General features: G+C 36.6%; 2 protein-coding genes across 9 annotated transcripts in view; both read right to left on the bottom strand.

The window, feature by feature from the left end:
* Positions 1-3299: 3299 nt before the first annotated feature.
* Positions 3300-6842, bottom strand: FGFBP2 (fibroblast growth factor binding protein 2). The gene is made up of 2 exons (XM_080588790.1): positions 5269-6842; positions 3300-4368 (listed from the first exon to the last, which is right to left on the bottom strand). Exon 1 carries the CDS (start codon positions 5906-5908, stop codon positions 5282-5284), a length of 627 nt encoding a protein of 208 aa, XP_080444916.1. The 5' UTR covers positions 5909-6842; the 3' UTR covers positions 3300-4368; positions 5269-5281.
* A 1683-nt stretch (positions 6843-8525) lies between these two features.
* PROM1 (prominin 1) overlaps positions 8526-18247 on the bottom strand; it is a 63199-nt gene continuing 53477 nt past the window's right edge. For 5 of the 8 annotated variants that reach the window (XM_080588787.1, XM_080588783.1, XM_080588782.1 and 2 more), the window contains 9 exons: positions 17039-17092; positions 16001-16081; positions 15854-15922; positions 15221-15313; positions 13665-13780; positions 12953-12976; positions 12516-12584; positions 10195-10235; positions 8526-9968 (listed from right to left, as the gene is read on the bottom strand). In XM_080588787.1, the coding sequence (XP_080444913.1) occupies positions 10217-10235; positions 12516-12584; positions 12953-12976; positions 13665-13780; positions 15221-15313; positions 15854-15922; positions 16001-16081; positions 17039-17092 (525 nt within the window). In that variant the 3' untranslated portion in view covers positions 8526-9968; positions 10195-10216. The remainder of the gene's footprint in view (positions 9969-10194; positions 10236-12515; positions 12585-12952; positions 12977-13664; positions 13781-15220; positions 15314-15853; positions 15923-16000; positions 16082-17038; positions 17093-18247) is intronic. The other 3 variants (XM_080588788.1, XM_080588789.1, XM_080588786.1) reach the window with 2 other exon arrangements.

Raw genomic sequence — 18247 nt, 5'->3', positions numbered from 1 at the left:
TCACAATTTGCACATTAATTTTTACGGGTGGCAGCAGCAGTGACGGAGTAATGCAGTTCCTTCAGCTCGGCAGCCAGCAGACCTAACAGGACGCCTCTGTTTTCTCTCCTGACTACAATCATTGTAAGCCTGGAGGCACTGGAAGCGTACGGCAGCACAGACACCCACGGCAAGTAGCTGGCTGTGCAAACACTTTTATAACATGGTTGAGGAGAGGGAAGTAGGGAGGGGAACCTGAACTTCCGCTGTAGCTCAGGCATTGGCTTAATTTTTTTCTTGCTCTTGGAAGTACTGCAATGGAGCTATCCTGAAAATTCAGTCTCTGGCCTCCTGCCAAATATTTATGGAGTCAACTTTGTACACAGGTTGTGAAAACTAAATAAATAAATCCTCAGGATGTCGGATATATGCTCATGAGATAATGTCTTGTCATCAAACTGACTGCATCTCTTCTGATTTATTTTCTTATTCTTGTTTTTATACGCATATCACATACTTTTTGTCATTGTAAAATGATCTGTGAAGTCTGATGAGAGCAATCTTCTTGTCTGTAAAGGCAGAGGCAGCCAAATGAAATCTCTCATGCTGCAGCTGACTCATCTTCAGAGCAAAAAAGGAGAGACTAGAAGTAACACAGCAGGAGAAACAACAACAACAACAAAGAGATCAGTAGCCATTAAGTTCCTACAGAAGCAGAAATGCCTGTTGCCATTTCTGGGAAATTTTTAGTATTTTCTTTATCTTCTTATTTTTCTGGAAGATCTTGTTCCCTAAAATCCATGCCATATCAACCAAGACACTTACTGAAAAATCAAGAATGCAAAACATATGACTACAAACCACACAAGAATGACCAAAGCAAACATAACAATTCTCTCAGAAAACACCAGAGTGCACTACTGCATAGTTAAGATAATCTAAAGGCAGACTGAGGAACAACATTATTGAGGTGTGGTTTGGTCTACTTCAGCACAAATGACCCACACACTGCAAATGATCATTTCCTTAGTTTCAGATACTTGATTTTAAGGCAAAACAGATCAGATGTTTGGTATTCCTTAATACATGAATCCCTTGTTGATTTTCTCTGGGGTCAAAATCAAGCTAAATAAAAACATGTACCACAAGACAGAAGCACCACACATGAAATTTCTCAAGACAACACATACAGTTTAGCAAAGGGATCTGCCATCAGCACATACTTAAGAAAATTCTGTCATTCAATTTAGCATAGGTAGAATGGTTGGCCCAGGAGCATTTTTTGCATTTTAAGGAGATACAGATGGTAACAGATGTACACAGTATTAAACAGACAGAACTTTTAAGCATGATTCTGTGTTTTCACTGCAAATTACAGAATCACTCAGACCAGAAGCCACCTTGGGAGGTTTGAAGTCCAGCCTCCTGCTCAAAGCAGGGTCATGGTGAATTCAGACTATGTTGCTTAGACTTTGTCCAGTTGGTCTTGAAAAACTCCAAGGAGAGAGGTTGCAGAGCCTCTCTGGGAAACCTGCTCCCTTTCTCACAATGAATGTTTTTCCTCATGCCAAGTCAGAACCTCACCTGTATCAATTTATGACTATCTCTTCGTCTCCTATCACACAAGTCAAAGAGCCTAGTTCCATATTTTTTACAGCCTCCTCACAGGTATTGGAGGGCAGCTATTGGGTCACCTTAAAAGCCTTCTCTTCCCCTGGCTAAACAAGCCCCATTCCCTCAGCCTCTCCTCACAGGAGCGTGCTTCAGCCCCAACCATCTTGGTGGCTCTCCATTAGACTCACTCCAGTTTATCAACGTCTCTCTTCAATCTTAATTGTATGTGCTAAATACACATCCTTTTACACAAAAATTTTCCAAATGCATCTTGCTTTGCTTTTCTGGAGGCTTACCTTGTTCAAGCAGCGAGTATTCATGAAGCTTCTGTAGAAGCCTAAATGAGAGGATCCTGAGGCAGGTGCACCACACGGCCTCACATTGCACTAGCAGCTGCAGGCCTTGATATCAGGGGTCTTCCTGTCTGCAGGAATCCAGACAAACATTTTAGTGTGCCATCCACTGTCAGGAAAATAACGATGAATTGCACCTCCAGTTGAGCGGATTTCCTTTGGTACTTACGTATACGGGGAGTAACAGGTTAACCCTAAAATGAATGAAACAGCAGGTTTCATTCATTCACAGGGTACTTGAAAATTGCCCTGAACTCACCACAAACACTTCTCAGTTCATTCTTTCATTAATGAATAGCACTTTCATACCAAAATGGTAAACTGAAATGTCATGGCTGTACATTTCTAGTGTTAAACACAGTTAAGTGGCAATGTAGCCAATACAATCACAGCTGTTAGACTAAGGAGGGGTATTTCAGTTAACATCCATTTTTGTATCTATTGAAAGTACTATAATTATAGTTAACTGGCTTGCTGAGGGTGCATAGCATTGCCCAATTAAATGTAATCCAAACCATACATCACCTTGGTAGCAAAATCTTCACGCTTAACTATACATTTTGGATCCTGGATAATTTACAGAAAGCATCTGAGTTCCCAAGGAAAATCGTGCATTAGCACGTATACGTGACATTCGTCCTCTACTAAACAGAATCAATGATGGCCATGTTTTTTAGACTGTATCATCATGAGTTATATAAAGTGTCAGATAACTCTGCTCTGTTGCCTACTGTGTTCAATGCATATAGATAGAAGAGGGCTCATGGGGCAAGTTTTCTTTCAATGAACTGATGAAACCTCATCTTCCCTCCTGCTGTCAAGATGGTGGGGTCACTGGTTCCCTTAGATGTCTCTCACTGAAAGGCATCATCTCATCTTTGAGGTCATTATTGTTGTAATGGAAACTATTGCAAAACCTTCAGTCTGCTGGGTGGACTTTGCATCATAAAATAAATTTTAAAATACTTAAAAGCAACACCTTAAGAAAACCCCCACTCTCCACTTAAGATTTCCAAATAGTTCCCAAGTATCAATCACTTTGAAGCACTGTAACAGTTTGCAAATTAAACAATTAATTTCTATGACAGAAATAATGAATAGAGGTACTACTACATTTTTTCCTCACAATACAAGAGCCTATGAAGGATAACTGAAAATACAAAATGAAGATTAACCACATTAGATTTATGGGCGACAGAAATATACACTTGCTTGAGCTTGCATTTTACCAGAATTCAAGCTGTATTTCTGCCTTGCATTTACAACCTCCTGCACTGGTCCTGCACTATTTTACTGAGTAGCAAAAAATCATTACTTGCTTTTCCTTTCCATATAATATTTTAAGAGGCTTGGGGACAGAAATTTATTTATTTACTTGGTACAAGGCAAAAAGTTCAGTGATTAGGTAGGCAAGCTCTGGAATTATGAATTATCAAGCAAGAATTGCAAATCTGTGAGTGAAGCTGGATAAGTACCTAAGCATAACTTTGCATTGCGTTAATTGTTGAACAGCAATAAAGAGTACTTTGTAGTACCAAGCTTTTCTGGTTGTATCCTTGTTGAGAAGCTCACTTAGGAACAGAAGTTAAAAAAATAGTTGGAGTGTAATGCTTTGTAAATTCAACAATAGGCTATTAGGTCTCACTTTATTGTTTTGATGAGATTTGTGTGAGTGAGGTATAATTTCATAAGTGCATAGACATGAGTTACCTTTCAGAATATTTACTGAACCTAAGTGTTAATGTGACTACCAACAGATCCTGACTATACTGAATTCTACAGCCACATGAGATGAACACCTCTAACCTGCTATGTTTAGAAGTGTACTTTTACAATACTCTTCTATTTCTTCATTTTATTTTTCCTGCTGGCTGAAACCTATCATTGTAATATTAATGTAACAACATTGAAAATATTAATATTCATGAAAATATGTCAATAGTGGAAAAATGACTCAGATCTGTAATTTCTCTTACGCATTCTACAACCAATCTCTTAAGAAACAGGTATCATCATGACTTTACACAAGTAGCGCCATTTATTCAAAATTGTAAGAAAGCACAGCAAACACATTTTCAAAATTCTTATTTTTATTGTTTGCCTTAACTGTAGCATCATGTACAGCTTTCTCATCTGACAAAGCAAAGCAACTGAGCACACACAAAAACCTGTTCAAGACCATCACAAGGAGACCCTTGGTTACAAAAATGCAGTACATGCAAGAGTTAGCTTATCGTAGTATTTCAAGTACAGGTCACTCCAGTTTCATGCAGCTTTCAGGGATGTTAAAAAGCTCCATTTTCGGGGTGCAAGGAGAAAACAGCTACAACATTTATAGGGATTACTCATTTTTACATCAAATTCTTAAGTCTAAGTTATTAAACTACAGCAGGGACCCTTCTTCAGCAGAAAATTTTTTGCTCTGCAAAACAAAAAGAAAAAAAATTAGTCACTTTGCTGCATTAAGTACAACCAAGATCATTAGCAGACTAAGCACTTAGACTGGCTCACGCTGCATATATTCCCATTTCTGTCAACAGTTCTTCAGGGTTAGTTGCCAGCTCCTGGCAGTCTCCCTGAGGTTAAATGTAAGTGGGTATAAAACCAATTACTTCTATAAGGGCTTTGCCACTTCATATCCCGGCTAAAAACCTGAGACTTACCAGACAAGCCTGCATGGGATCACCTAGCACGGCTACAGAAACTGACGTGGAAACCAAGACAGTTTGGTTTCCATTCAAATCTACAAGTTGTTTATGAAATACTTTTAAAACATAAATGGTTAAATACTAACTAGCAGTTCTGATGAACAGTTTATCCTGTCAGATTCTAAATATAATTCTATAAATTGCACTTTTTATACGGGTCTGATGTATTTGTTATTTATCACATTTTGCTGGCTTACATCCAAAAAAAAAAAAAAAAAAAGCCCAAGAGGGAAGGAAGGACAGAAGGGAGAAACAAGCCCTAATCAAACAGTTAAAATGAAATACCATAGGATTCAGACATACATTCTAACAGGAAAAATACAAGCGATGCTCACTATTTGGTATCAGCAGATATAACCACCATCTCAGTACATAATGAACATCTCACATGAGGCTGCCAGGGAGCCCTGAACTATCGGATATCAATGGGAGTTTAGGCTCTCCAGCCACTCAGAAGCCATAATACCACTGACTTTCCAACTTCAGATTTTAGTGACCCTAAAGCCTCCCTGTCCATCCCCTTGAGAGATCCCCAGGATTAAAACAAAGATAAACAGAACTACAACAGGTTTACATTTCGGTATGCTCTGCTGTGCTTCAAGACAGAGTTTTACCTGAAGCAAATCCTTAACCTCTAAAGATGCCAATAACGTAGGAGCAGAAACCATGCAGGGATTCCCAGCAATGTTCCCGTGCCAGTTTCATTGCTTCCGTTTCATTTTCAGACCCTTGACCGTGTTGGGTTGGTTTTATAAGAGGTAGTATTGCAGGCTTCCCTATTTTCTTAACAGAGCTTTTCCCTGCTCCCCTCACAGAGGCTGAAGTTTTCTGGACTGACTTGTCCTGATTTGCTAGGTCTTCCGGCTCCATACCGGCAGCTATTTGCTTCATGAGAGCATCTGCAGGAGCCTTTTGGCACATGGTGGCCTTCAACACTTGTGTGGATTCGCAAGCGTGAGGGAGCTTTCTAAGTTCCACGGCAATCTGATTCCAGTAGAGTTTGGGATTGTTTCGGAAAGGACGGCAGACCGACGGCTTGCCGGTGTATTCACACCAGTAGGACTTGCCTTGGCTTTTGCAGTCGATTCTTAGTTTCATCTCCTCATCCCCACTCATGCTCATGGTGCAGACGTCTTTGGTTTTAGTCCGAAAATTGATTTCTTCACCATTGCTTCTCTTCTTTGGCTTCAGTTTCTGTCCCCATCCTGCCACGCCACAGATCACTACTAGGAAAAGAAGGGCAACGCTCTTCATGGCGAGATCCTTGAGCAAAAGGATCCGAGAAAGTGGAAGTAGTAAGCACCTGGCTGCTCACAATTTAAAGGCTCGGTGCACAAAGAAGCCTCTTTCCAGCTAGATGTAGGATGTAAATTTTTTCATTTAAATAATAAATCACCCTTCAGTAGGCATGTGCCCATAATTTATAGCCCAAGGGAGTGTCAAATAACCTGTGAACTCCCAAGAAGGTAACAAGACAAATCTTGTAAATGCAGTTAAATACAGAACGATAGTTGTATAACCGAGAAGCACATTCCTGTCCAGGATGAACATGTCATATTTGATTTTTAACAGGTATTTTCCATTCTTCAGCTGCTTTATAGCTATCTTCATGCCTGAACTTGTAAAACCATGTCGAAGTAAAAAAGATAAAAGTGCCAAAACTATCTATGCATATACATCTGGATGATTATAAACATGTCCTACTAATAAGAGCTGATTTGTGCAGTGGCTTTTCTGTGGATTTGCACAGCAAGGATGCAACTTTAGTACTTCATTTTGTCAGCACTTGACATACACTGCAGACACAGGGAAGAATCAACTGCACAATCTTTAAGTCCTGAAAGATTTTTAGGCTTGCAATATTTAAATACTTGCAATATTTAAAAATATATATGGAATGAGGCTTTAGCAAAATAATGTAGGCCTAAACATAAAGCAGATGTTTGGAAGTTTTATAATTACTGTTAATCCTTGGGTTATTTTCAGCCAACAGTGCAAGACAAGAACTAGCTTATCACAGCTCTCAGCACCAGGGAATACACCCTAGGAGATGTCAAACTTAGTTTGTGCTTTAACACATATTTGTGCTTTATCACCTTTTACTCCCCCCCCGCCCCCTTTATTTTTTTTTAAATATCTCCCTGTTTATAATAAATGAGACATAGGTAGGTCACAAACCAAAGACAGGGGAATATAAATATTTTTGTGTAGTTCTTTACTAATGGTTTCTGCGGTAGCTAAAAGCAGCAGAGCTAAGGAGAGTCGTGGTAATTCCCTTGGTGCTCAGTTGGTCATGAAGAACCCCCCTCCTGTGCTGCTGCATGCCACAGGACTTTTCTGGCTCATAAGATCCTGCCAGGCACAACTTCAGAGACATTTGTACTACACCCAGTCTCACCTGAAGGGCTCCTAGATGGGTAATCATATTATTTAGGTATGCTTGAATAACCCTGGGTTTAAGAACTGCTGTACTTACTGGAATAGAGTACCATTATGTGTATCTAGCCCCTCAACAGGTATTACTAAAAATACAGAGAAAATATAAAGGCAAAAACATTTATTTAACAGATAGTAAAGTAGAACAAAAAATAAAGTTGCAAAAGATGCTCTGCTAAAACTTTACAAATACAGCCCCCAGCTGTTCTGGCATCCCAGCTGGTCTGTGAGCTGCATGTCTGAAGATGGAGCCACCTCAAATGGCCATTCTGGATAGCCTGAAATTGTTCTTCAAGTGAATGTGGCACCAAGTTTCCCATGAATAAATAAATACCATCTGCCTGAGAACCACAATCTTTGCTTTCTGTCCCCCTTTAAGGCTACTTTAATAACACTTTTAGTAGAACTCTCATTTCCAGCTTCTTGCCATTTGTTCTGGTTGACTGTCTTAAAAACACAGTGGTGTGGCTCTCCAGGCAAGTCTAGGACAAACAGTAATGGCACAAGCCTACTTAAGATTTACAATTCACCGTCCTGTGTTTTCTGGGGAGTCTTCTCACCTGACACCCAGCTAACCAGAAGAATCTTGTTGCCTACCTCAAACTTCATTTCAAGGATTTCAAAGCCCTACTGGAAGGGCTCAAAGACCTCTTGATAATTGAACAAATAAATGTATTATTTACACTTTCTTATGCACAATAGCACTGAGAATTCCTGGAAACTACAGACGTTTGTCTCTTGTTCTCTCTAATAATTGATAAAGAGTTCAAAATTACTTAAAAAAATACTTTATACCAGTTTGGTATCTCTAGTTCTGAAAAGTTCTCAGGTGCAATCATGATGATAAATCAGCCTACAAGGATAAGGAGAAATACTGAAGCTTGGACTCAAGAGCTCTGGTGTACTTAAGTACTGCAGTTAATATGTTAACTGCAAACCGTTTGTCCCATTCCCATCCAACTTTTGTGTCCTGTCTGCCTATGCTTCAGATGAAATAGCTCATGGTCTGTAATGTCACTGGAAAACACTTGTCCTTTTATAAGTTGGGCTGGGTTCCCAGCAGTGAACTGTGGGAATTGAAGGCCTAGAAAATGATTAATTCTGCTACCAGTGCAACACAAACAAAGATAAGCAGTAACAACTTGAGTACTTAAAGACTATGTAGGTGTTCCCCACAACTCATTAGCTCGAATCCTACATCTCTGCATAAAACACACCCTTTGTGGAATTCAGAAACTCTCCCCCACAAAGTCAATGTTCTTTCAGTCCTTCCTGCTCCAGTTCTTGGTCTTTTATCTTGCATAAGTTAAAGTCATCAATAAAAGTAAGATATAGGAGAAATTTTTAATCAGGATAAAAAAAACTCATTTTTGTATGACTAACTGCAAATCTGAGACAGGTCTGCATGACAAAACAATTAAGAATCAAACATCAGTTAGTTAAGCAAGTTCTTTTTTATTTAAGTGAACTGGCAACATTTTCTCAAATTAAAAATAGAAACTTTTAAAAATCTACAGTTCTGAACATTACATATACACATTATGCTACATACTGTCATTTGGAAATGTTTCCATTTATGACCTAAAAATGAAAAATTTAAGGTTATTCCAGATTAAAGACTGGTATGACTTTTCAACATTTCTTTAAAATTATTTGAATGATTTTCAGGATTATCCCTCATTCAAGCTAGTGAACTTCACTGGAAACAGTTAGGAATACTGATATGCAAAGAGACACTATTTGAGATCAATATGCCCAATTATTTCACACTTTGTAATGTTTTACACTAGTAAGATAAATATTTGTGGCTCTCTTGATTAATTCTGCTGTTAACTAATTCAGCAACACAGCTGCATGCCAAAATTCAAGGCAATAATGTTAGAATAGAAATTCTAACTCCAGTTGCTGAACGTGTCTGAATTTCAATATTGGAAATCATATTTTGAAATTATTTAGCAAAAATAGTATCACTGTCCCCCAAAGAGGCACAGTTCAACAGTGATACTGTTAAGGATGTTACAGAAGTGGGTGTGAATGGGGAAAAGGGAGTCAGAGAATGTAAAGCATTCTAAAAATCACCAACATTTTGACATCTTTCATGCGCTTTTTGGGTACTACTGAACTCTAGAAAGCTTAGCTTTTTTGCTGTATTAAGCATTACACATACTCCCAACCCTCCCACCCAAACACGATTTCAAAACAAAAGTCTCCCTTTTAGGTCTATGCTGCAAAAAAGCACTAAAAATTAAATCATAATTAAAAAAAAGGAAGAAAAAATGCAACAACTTTCAGAGACACAAAGAGACACTGTGCATCCCGTTACAATTAAAATTTAGTCCAAATTGTTCATTCAAGAGCACCAAATAGCAACACTGATCATGCTGGTAAATTCATTTGTGAAATGTATTATACAATATTAAAATCTTAACTAAACACTCATAAGTTTTAAGAAAAACATATATACAAAAGTCTCTGTATAGAAAATGTATTTTTATGTAAACGTGTATGTACTGTATTTAACGCATCTCAACAATTTAAAACAAGAACTTGACCAACTGTCAGAGGACTAAGCAAAGTCAGTTAATCTAATTAATTTATATCCTGTGATGTAAGATAGAAAGCCCAGTGTAAAAAAGTAAAAAACAAAAAAACGTTTTAATTCAAGCCTTGAACAGTGGTATTTGAGAGGCAGTGCCCTGGTCACAAAATATCCTGTACAGTAGTTTATGGCATAACATTCAATAGTACATTTGTGATTTACAGTGCGGGTCACATAAAACAAGTGGCTCAGTATTTTGAGGATGCACGTAAATGCCAATACGCTTGGTAGAGTAACGATACAGTCCCATAGAAGAATCTTGAGCCTCATTTCTGTAGCCTGGAAATAATCACAAAAACAATTCAGGAAAACTTGATGAAGACACAATTCTAATGTAATTTAACCAGAATGAAGGCACAGATTTTCATATGAACACAAATATGGTTCAATAGGTTTTTAAAATTATTTTCAAATCTTACAGAATTCATGTTACTGAAAGCAGAATAGTCTTAAAATAGGAAAGTAGCAGTAGGTCTAGAATTGACTTTAAAAGCTTATTGCTTACCCCTTAAAGTTTCCAGTATCTGTTACCACTGTTCCACAGAGCTATACAAAAAAGCAAACAAACAACACAAATCAGAATCATAACTTTTTGTCCACAAGCAGAACAGAAACAGAGTGTCTAGCTATAAGGTGAGACAGGCTCATTTGGTACAAAACCTTTCTCAAACTTCCACTTATTTAATGAAGAATTTTTCAAGCAAGAGAAAATAGTTTTCTGGTTTACTCCACCAACCTCTCTTCTTACCTTTGTTTTAGGACAGAAAGAAATGCTTGGGTTACCAATTCAACACCAGTCTTCTTTGAAGAGCCTAATCCAGCCTCCAATTTTACTCTCCCCAAAGTGGTGTCTGCATTTGAGGTTATTTATGTCTTTAACGCTTGCTTTAACGTGTGTATCACCTCTATGTGAGGTATCTATATAAATGTAAACACACCTCATGGATCTCCTACTTGTATTTACATGTCTCATATTTATAGAGAGATTTGCTTCTCCTTTTAGCAAAACAATCCAGCTGGTTTCCAAAGAAAACTATGCAAAAGTGCAGGTGTACAGAGATCCATTCACAGTCAGATCTCCCAAAGCATCTAAAACCCTTACAGGAAAAGTAAGGATCACTTAAAAATAAATAAGACCCTGAAGAATAAGACCCTACTCGTATGAGAATCCTGGACTAAGGAACCCAATGCATGTATCTAACATATTCAGCAGTTTTTCAAATGATTTCAGTTAACTCTTCAGAAGAAAGTATTGCTTCAAACAGAATTCTTACACCATATTATGGAAGGCAATTTTGAGTAACTATTAAAATTTAGAAAAAGGAAGTCAGAACTGAACTAGTGGCTTTAAAAGATTATTTGATGTTAATTTTTAGCTTATTCAGGAACACTGTATTAACTATTAATCAATTCCTGAAATATCATGAAAAACATGCTCTCAACTTCAAGATTATTAACATTCATATTAAAGATTCAAAGATCAGAAAGGGACTTCTAAAGCCTGAGCAATTATTAGTCTCATCTTATGTAAAATATCAAAAGTCCTGAAACAGAGTTCTTAGATGTGCCAGTGGAGATTAGTTTTGAATTAGATACCTTGTAGATTTATTTAGGGAATCCTTAAACTGCAGCACAGATCATGTCACTGAAAACATTGTTATATTTAAATATTTACTTTAGAAGGAAAAGTGGAAAACAAATTTGGTCACTAAGTAATTACTGTCCAATACAGTTATAACAAACAATAATATACAGCTGATGCAGCCACAAAATCTGGCAAGATTTGCAAACTTTCAACTTTCTTGGTATTTAATCATTGAAAGAACAATGCTATCCCATTTGTCTGCCAGCACTCAGCCTGTATTTTCAGTCGTGAAGTTGTAAGTTAAGGCACGGAGAGCTACATATCTTAATTACAGGCTACAGCCTTTCTTAAGCAACTCATATCTTGCAAAACATAATATTAAAGTTGTAGGACACCCTATGTTATCCATACAGAAACTGAAAGTCTCACAACTAGCTAAGGTCTTACAGCACAAGAGTTGGAGACAGAAAAGAACACAAGTCTCCTGCCTTTTAAATCTAACTTAAATTTCTTGTTCTGTGATGTTACCCTAACTCTACCCATGCGGAAACAGCCATTTAATCTCTTCATGTTTTCTGCATATCCTGGATCATCTGCCTTTTGCACAGCAAAAGCTCTTCACTGCATCATCTAAAAAAATGTAATATAAGCACACTTATTCTGGTGACAGAGCAAATGAGCAATTAAATGCTATGCTTATTTGCAGAGTCTCTACAGCTCCTCATTAGAATTTAGGATGATCAGAAGTAAAAGCTGATTTTATAAAATCTAGCTTTTGTGTTCCATGCATTGCACAGAAGAACATACACTAATTAATCAGTTTGTAAAGTTGCACCTGCTTGTGTCCTAGATAATATATAAAAAAGACACACTCATTACAGACCAAAAAAATAATCAGGAGCAAGAATGCATCCCACCCTATCACTTTCACCTGCTATCAAAATATTTTAATACGTTTACTAATTTAGGACAACCCATTGTGCTAGATAAATACCTAATTATCTGGATTTTACGTCCAAATTTAGGCAATTTCTTTGTTATGTTGCTGGAGATTATTACAATATTTATTGTTATGTAAAGAACATTTAAGAAATATAAATCGTACAGCATTTGTTATAGTGAATAATCATGCAAGAAACAAACTAAGTGATTCACTTTAAAACGTGCAGAAAATTGGATAGGTGATTAATATATTAGATTAAGCAAGGACATGAAGGCATGCAGTTTCAGACTTGGTTTACCTTGTAATAACAGGATTGTGTATACCATATAAATGCTCTTTATGATAACCATTATTACCATTTTCTGTACTGTAATAAAATAAATACACCAAAAAAGACCATGTTAACTACAAGATGCACTATGTACAGTATGGCTTCCAAGACATGTACATGGATGATGGTCTTATATGCAAAGATAAACTGTTTTTGTACAATAGAAGATAACTTTTCTTTTGTAACCATTAGGAGCTATGGAATAAGTATAACTTTACATTTTTTATATTTTAATATTCTCCAAAAACTAGTTATTAAGATATTCCTGTTGAGTTGGATACTCTAATATAAAGTCTAGTGAAACAAAACGTGTTACCTCTGTTGAAGTAACAAGTCATATTAAAAATATAAACCCTCCCACCTGAATAAAATAATTTTACCAAATACCAGCAAAAATGTCTTACTTTTTCATGGGTATAGTTTCGACACTAAAAAACATAAAAAAGGAGGAGTCATTAACTAGACAGTAAAATAAGTGATTAACTTTAGCTGTACATGCCTGTTTCTGCTCTACTGATTTCTGAATGTGTAATGAAAAATTATCAGTGTGAAATTTGAGAAATGCAGTGCACAGGCTAACTGAAGAATGAGTAAAACAAAGAGCAGAAAAGAAAGTAGTAAAACCAAAACTGATGGGAAAATATGTAAGAACAGTTATCATAAAGTAAAATGCCAAGTCCCTGAGACAGAGGAACTGCAATTGAAAAAGGAAACATTGGTTAGGAATAACTAAGACAGTAGGGAAGCAAATAGTTACTTCAAGGAGATTACAAAGCACAGTTCGCCTAAACAGATAATTTAGAAAAGCTTAATTGGTTGCACACTGGAAGATATTTATATAAAGGCTGCACATAAAGCTCTGAAGACCTCATTCTGAAGTCACCTCTTAAAGTCAGAGCTGGCAATATCTACAGAGTCACGGCAATATAAAATTGCCAAAGTCTACCTGCATGAAGCACTTTGCAGGCACCAACCCAAACCTGCAGTATTTCTCAAAAACATGCATTGCTAATCTGACAGACAGAAGATTTAAGGATTATAGCACCTTCATGTGAGACACCAGAAAAAACATTTAAACCCATTTGCCATTTAGCTTGACTAGGAGTATATACTTACTCATCATACACATCCTCTGTATCCATTCTACGATAGTATTTGGAGAGTTTTACAGCAAAAATTATGGCAGGAATTAAAAATATTGAAGAGCCTCCCAAACCAAACCAGAAGGTATTCTGAAATGAAACAAAATCCAGGAAAAAAAAAGATCACAGAGCACGGTTACTAAAAGACTCATTAGAAACTAGTTTAAGAGGTCTCTGCACTGAAGCTCCTTATACTAGCATGGAACAGGACAAGCTAAGTATTCTCCACAGTCGATGTGAACTAAAGTAAGAACATCACTATCTTACAGGTGTAACCAAACAGAAGACTGTCCAGAGATGCTCAAATTCTGAAATTCACACATGCATAATGTCTTAAGTAGTTATTTTAACTTAGTCAGCCTTGAGCCAGAAAGTAATTTTGTCTCTCAGCATTAGTTTACAAGCGACATTTTTCCCCTTTTCTTGCTATTTTAAATTAGTATCTGTGGTTCTTGCAAAAATCTGAGTTTCCAGCACTTTCTCAATGTGCTTTTTAACTTGTTAGCTGCAACCTGCTTGCATAACTAATTGTATTATCGCACAGATGAGCTGAGTTATCATCAGATGTTAGAATGATGATTTTTCAAATTTTATTTGCATCGCCTGGAGGCATTCTGACTTGTATGTGACTCAGATAGGTTCTATCATCACGAAAACCACGATTCATCTACCACTGGAAGCTTAGTTGCTCTCGAAACCCAGAAGCTCTGTAACTTATGAGGCGATCCATGTGTACAACATGATTCTGGCAAGTTAGAAAAGTTTATGGCATTATCAAGGTCAGAGTAGCTTTGACTGGTTACATACACTTACTATTAGTGTGACTGTTACCCAGCTAAACTTGTGGTACAGACAAATAGTAGCTAGGAGATGTTTTAGGTCATTTCCATGCATGTGGTAGGTTATTTTATTTTTAATATATGCTGCCCTCTCTACAAGCTCTCTTGCAAGACAAAAAAGCCAATACTGCCCTTGCATTCTGCTGCAAGTCATGCTCAGTCTCCACTGTACAAGAACGATTCAGTCTGCTACAAGTCAAGTGATAAAAAAACCCGTTTACCTCATTCAGGTAAATTCTAGATTCCAGAAACGATACTTGAGAAAGTTTTTCCTCTCTCTCTCTCTCCATCTTAAGTTAGAAATGGTTACTGCCAAAAACTTCAGATTTTTATGCTTTTCTATTTCAAGGAGGTTCGGAATGATGCAAGCTGAAACCCATCCTTTCCAAAACTTAGATTCCGAATTAGTAGTAGTGCATTTATTTCACAATTTAAGTTTGAAAAAAAATTTACTAAGAAAAAGTTGATTTTACAACATTCTTGCTAACAGAAGCCTAAGTTTAATGGAAACATAAAACAAGTTCAGCACTGGCTGATACAGATCAGAACATTTTTCCTTGAATAACTGTGGATGTGATCCTTTATTGTCACACTTCTGAATGGTCTAGCCAGAATAACTGAATGCAGATTTATATTCAAAAAATTTCTGACTTGATGCTCCGATTTTGAGAAACAGATTAAGATTTCTTACCACAGAATCCGTTACATAGCTGCATAAAAATATATCTACTGCTGTATCTATCACATTGGCAATAGGCTTGCATGCTGCTACCTCCATGGCAATCTGAAAGACATTAAAGAAAACAGTTTGAATTACCTAACAGATTAAAATAAGAACCTCAAAAAATTTCCTACAGCTTTAGTAAACAGCTACTGCTTACTAAATTGTTCTCTCTCCCCCTCTCCAAATTCACATTAAATTCCAGTGGGACGTGCTATCAAATGAACATAAATCTTTAAGACATCAACTCAATTTCTCAAAGACTGCAGCTAAAGAAAGAAGAATAAAACAAGATGCTAATGATACCATTTTAAACTAAGCAGGCTCAGTACAATATTAGCACAAATGGTAGATTTCAGGCTAGCCCTGGAAAAAAAAAGTGTACTAAATTGGCATTTTATTCCAATCAATACTACTCATCCTTTCAATTCTACTTCATACAAAATTATTTACAGAAGACAAGTTTTCTCCTTCCTACTGAGCACAAATATCTTACAAATTGAAATTACAAAACATAAAATCAACGTGATTTTTCTATTATTACTATTTAGATCCTTTTTGGTTTCAAAAACAGCTCCTCTCAATGAAGCAAATGCACCTTACCGACTCCTTCACCCAATCAATGTATTGCTCAAAGTAGCCAACTATGGTGTCCATGTACTTTTTTGTTTCCTAAAAACAGACAAAAGTAAGTGAACCTCTATCTCCATGATACGTTAAATGAATGTACTTAAATCAGATAAAACTTACCTGGACAATAACTAGAGAAGCATTGTTGTTTATGAGAAGCTGGGCAGCATTAACAGCGCTAATGACATTTTTCACCTTAACCTGGAGGGGAAGAGAAGGTGTTTAATATAAATAAATCCCTCTCAAGCTGTTACAGTGGTTCCGCAGCCACTGTATGTGATAACCTATTCTCTTGATAAATCTGTAACATTGTCTTGTGAACATCTGACAAAATATGCAATTACGTTCTGCGTAAGGATTCATGACCACCTGACAAAAAACTTTCGCTACTAAAAGAGGAAGGAAGCAGTAGGTATGAATGGCAACTTTTCCTGGAACCTATGTAACAAGTTTATATCCTAGACCACCTTTCTCTTCCATTCTTGTTGTCTCAAGAGTAGAGATACTTTCATCTCCTGGTCTCAGTATGGTGCAGGCACTAGCTGCTACTTGAAGAGGAAACTGGCCGCCCTGGGGAAGCTTCTACACAGCCACAGCCTCCCAGTGTTTGGCTGATGCTGCAGAAGCAGGAAGGTAATGACTACAATGCTAAAGAGACAGGGCCCGGTGGGAGCTGGACACTGGACAAGAGCTGGTTAAGAATGTGAATCACAAAGCTCTTGTCTCAGTTGTATTTCTGGGTTTTGTTTCTTGGTTGTTCCCCACCTCCAAGTTTCGCTTTCAGTGATTCTAGAAAAAAAAAAAAAGGCTACATTTTTACTAGCATAAATAGCACTATACATGGAAGAAAATAGACTCAAGTAATAGACTCAAAAATAGACTCAAGTCTATTTTACCACTTGATAATTAAGTTTGTAATTCATATTTTTAAAAAAGATTCTTTTTTTTCCTCCTCCTCTAAAAGGAAGGGAACGGCAACACAGAAAAAGCTGTGCAGAGACATCTATGACCTTTTTACTACCTCACTGCACTACAATCTCTTCCTAATAACAGGACAGCCAGAAATAGTAAAACCTGTATTGAAAATATGTCCTGTATATGTGGCAAATGGATTTAAAACACATTAAAATGCTTCTGTTGTCACAAAGGAAACCTTACCATAAGTTCAGATGATGTCCTCTTCAGAAGCCTAATGCTCTGATTTAAAGTGCTCTAGTAGAAAACAGGGAAAAAAAAGATAAGTCATCACTAGAGGTAAGAGCCTACTTGTTTCAACACTATGTGTGTGCTTCAATTTTGTATAGATGATTTTGTTTCTAATATAACATATCACATTTTATGTAGTAACAACAGTTGTATTAACTTAAAACTAATAAATATATTGTGTTTTTAACCATTCATGTTGGTGATTCAAGTATTTCACCAACAGCACTAAGTAGCTATAAACTGTGTACTAGAAGACTTCAAATTAACTCAAATTAGTAACAATAAACTGGGAAAGATTTATTTGGGGGAAGAAAGAGAGAACATAAAATTGGAACTGGGTGTTCAGAGTACAGCTTTGTATTTTGTGGTATTATTGCATATACAAATATACAATATTTGTATATTGTGCACTTTCAGAAGGGAAAAAGCACTTACCCTAGCTTTAACATATTTCTTGACAGTCAGTTTTGTAAAAGGAAAAAGAGATGAGAATAATTAGGAGTTAATTAGAAAGAACAGCATAGAATCAGAGGCCTAGTGCTTTTTTATGAGGGCTTTGACAGGGGCAGAAATACTTTATCTGATGCTAAGATGAAATAAAAGTCTTCAAGTTATGTAGAGGAAAAAACAACAGCTAGCATGTATGAAATTCACAGCTTGATACAAATCAGTGTCTGGAAAAAAAACAGTCAGAAGAAGCTTTTTCACATCTTTAACAGCATCAACAGAAAATATTTTTCTTTGGCTCTAACTACGACTGTCAGAGCTTCAATTCCAGTACTGTTAAGTGGCTGCTGACTCCACGAAGTGTGTGCAAGTCATAACTACATTTATTACTGAAGACAAATGATAAGGAAAAAAGAAAATGGGTGATTTAGGATTAGAATTCTGGAAAGTTCTTCCCTGTTTCCTCTTTTATTCATATATAACCACAAATATAAATTGGAAAAAATGGGGCCATGATTTTAGGCAGTATTTTTTAGGCAGTATTATAAAGTAGCAGTATCCCACGTATGAGAACTGTTTATTAAATACAGACTTTAACCAGATTAATCTTCTGTGACAATACAACAGTAACTTGTGCATATATACTAGCAAGTTCAGCTTTCTAAATTGTATTCAAGATTCAGAGATTCATTTTTTACATATATGTTTTAATAT

The sequence above is a fragment of the Anser brachyrhynchus genome (assembly GCF_964034855.1).
Source record: "Anser brachyrhynchus genome assembly, chromosome: 4".
Classification (NCBI taxonomy): domain Eukaryota; kingdom Metazoa; phylum Chordata; class Aves; order Anseriformes; family Anatidae; genus Anser; species Anser brachyrhynchus.
The sequence above is the reverse complement of the archived record's forward strand: the minus strand, read 5'-3'. Positions and strand labels throughout refer to the sequence as shown.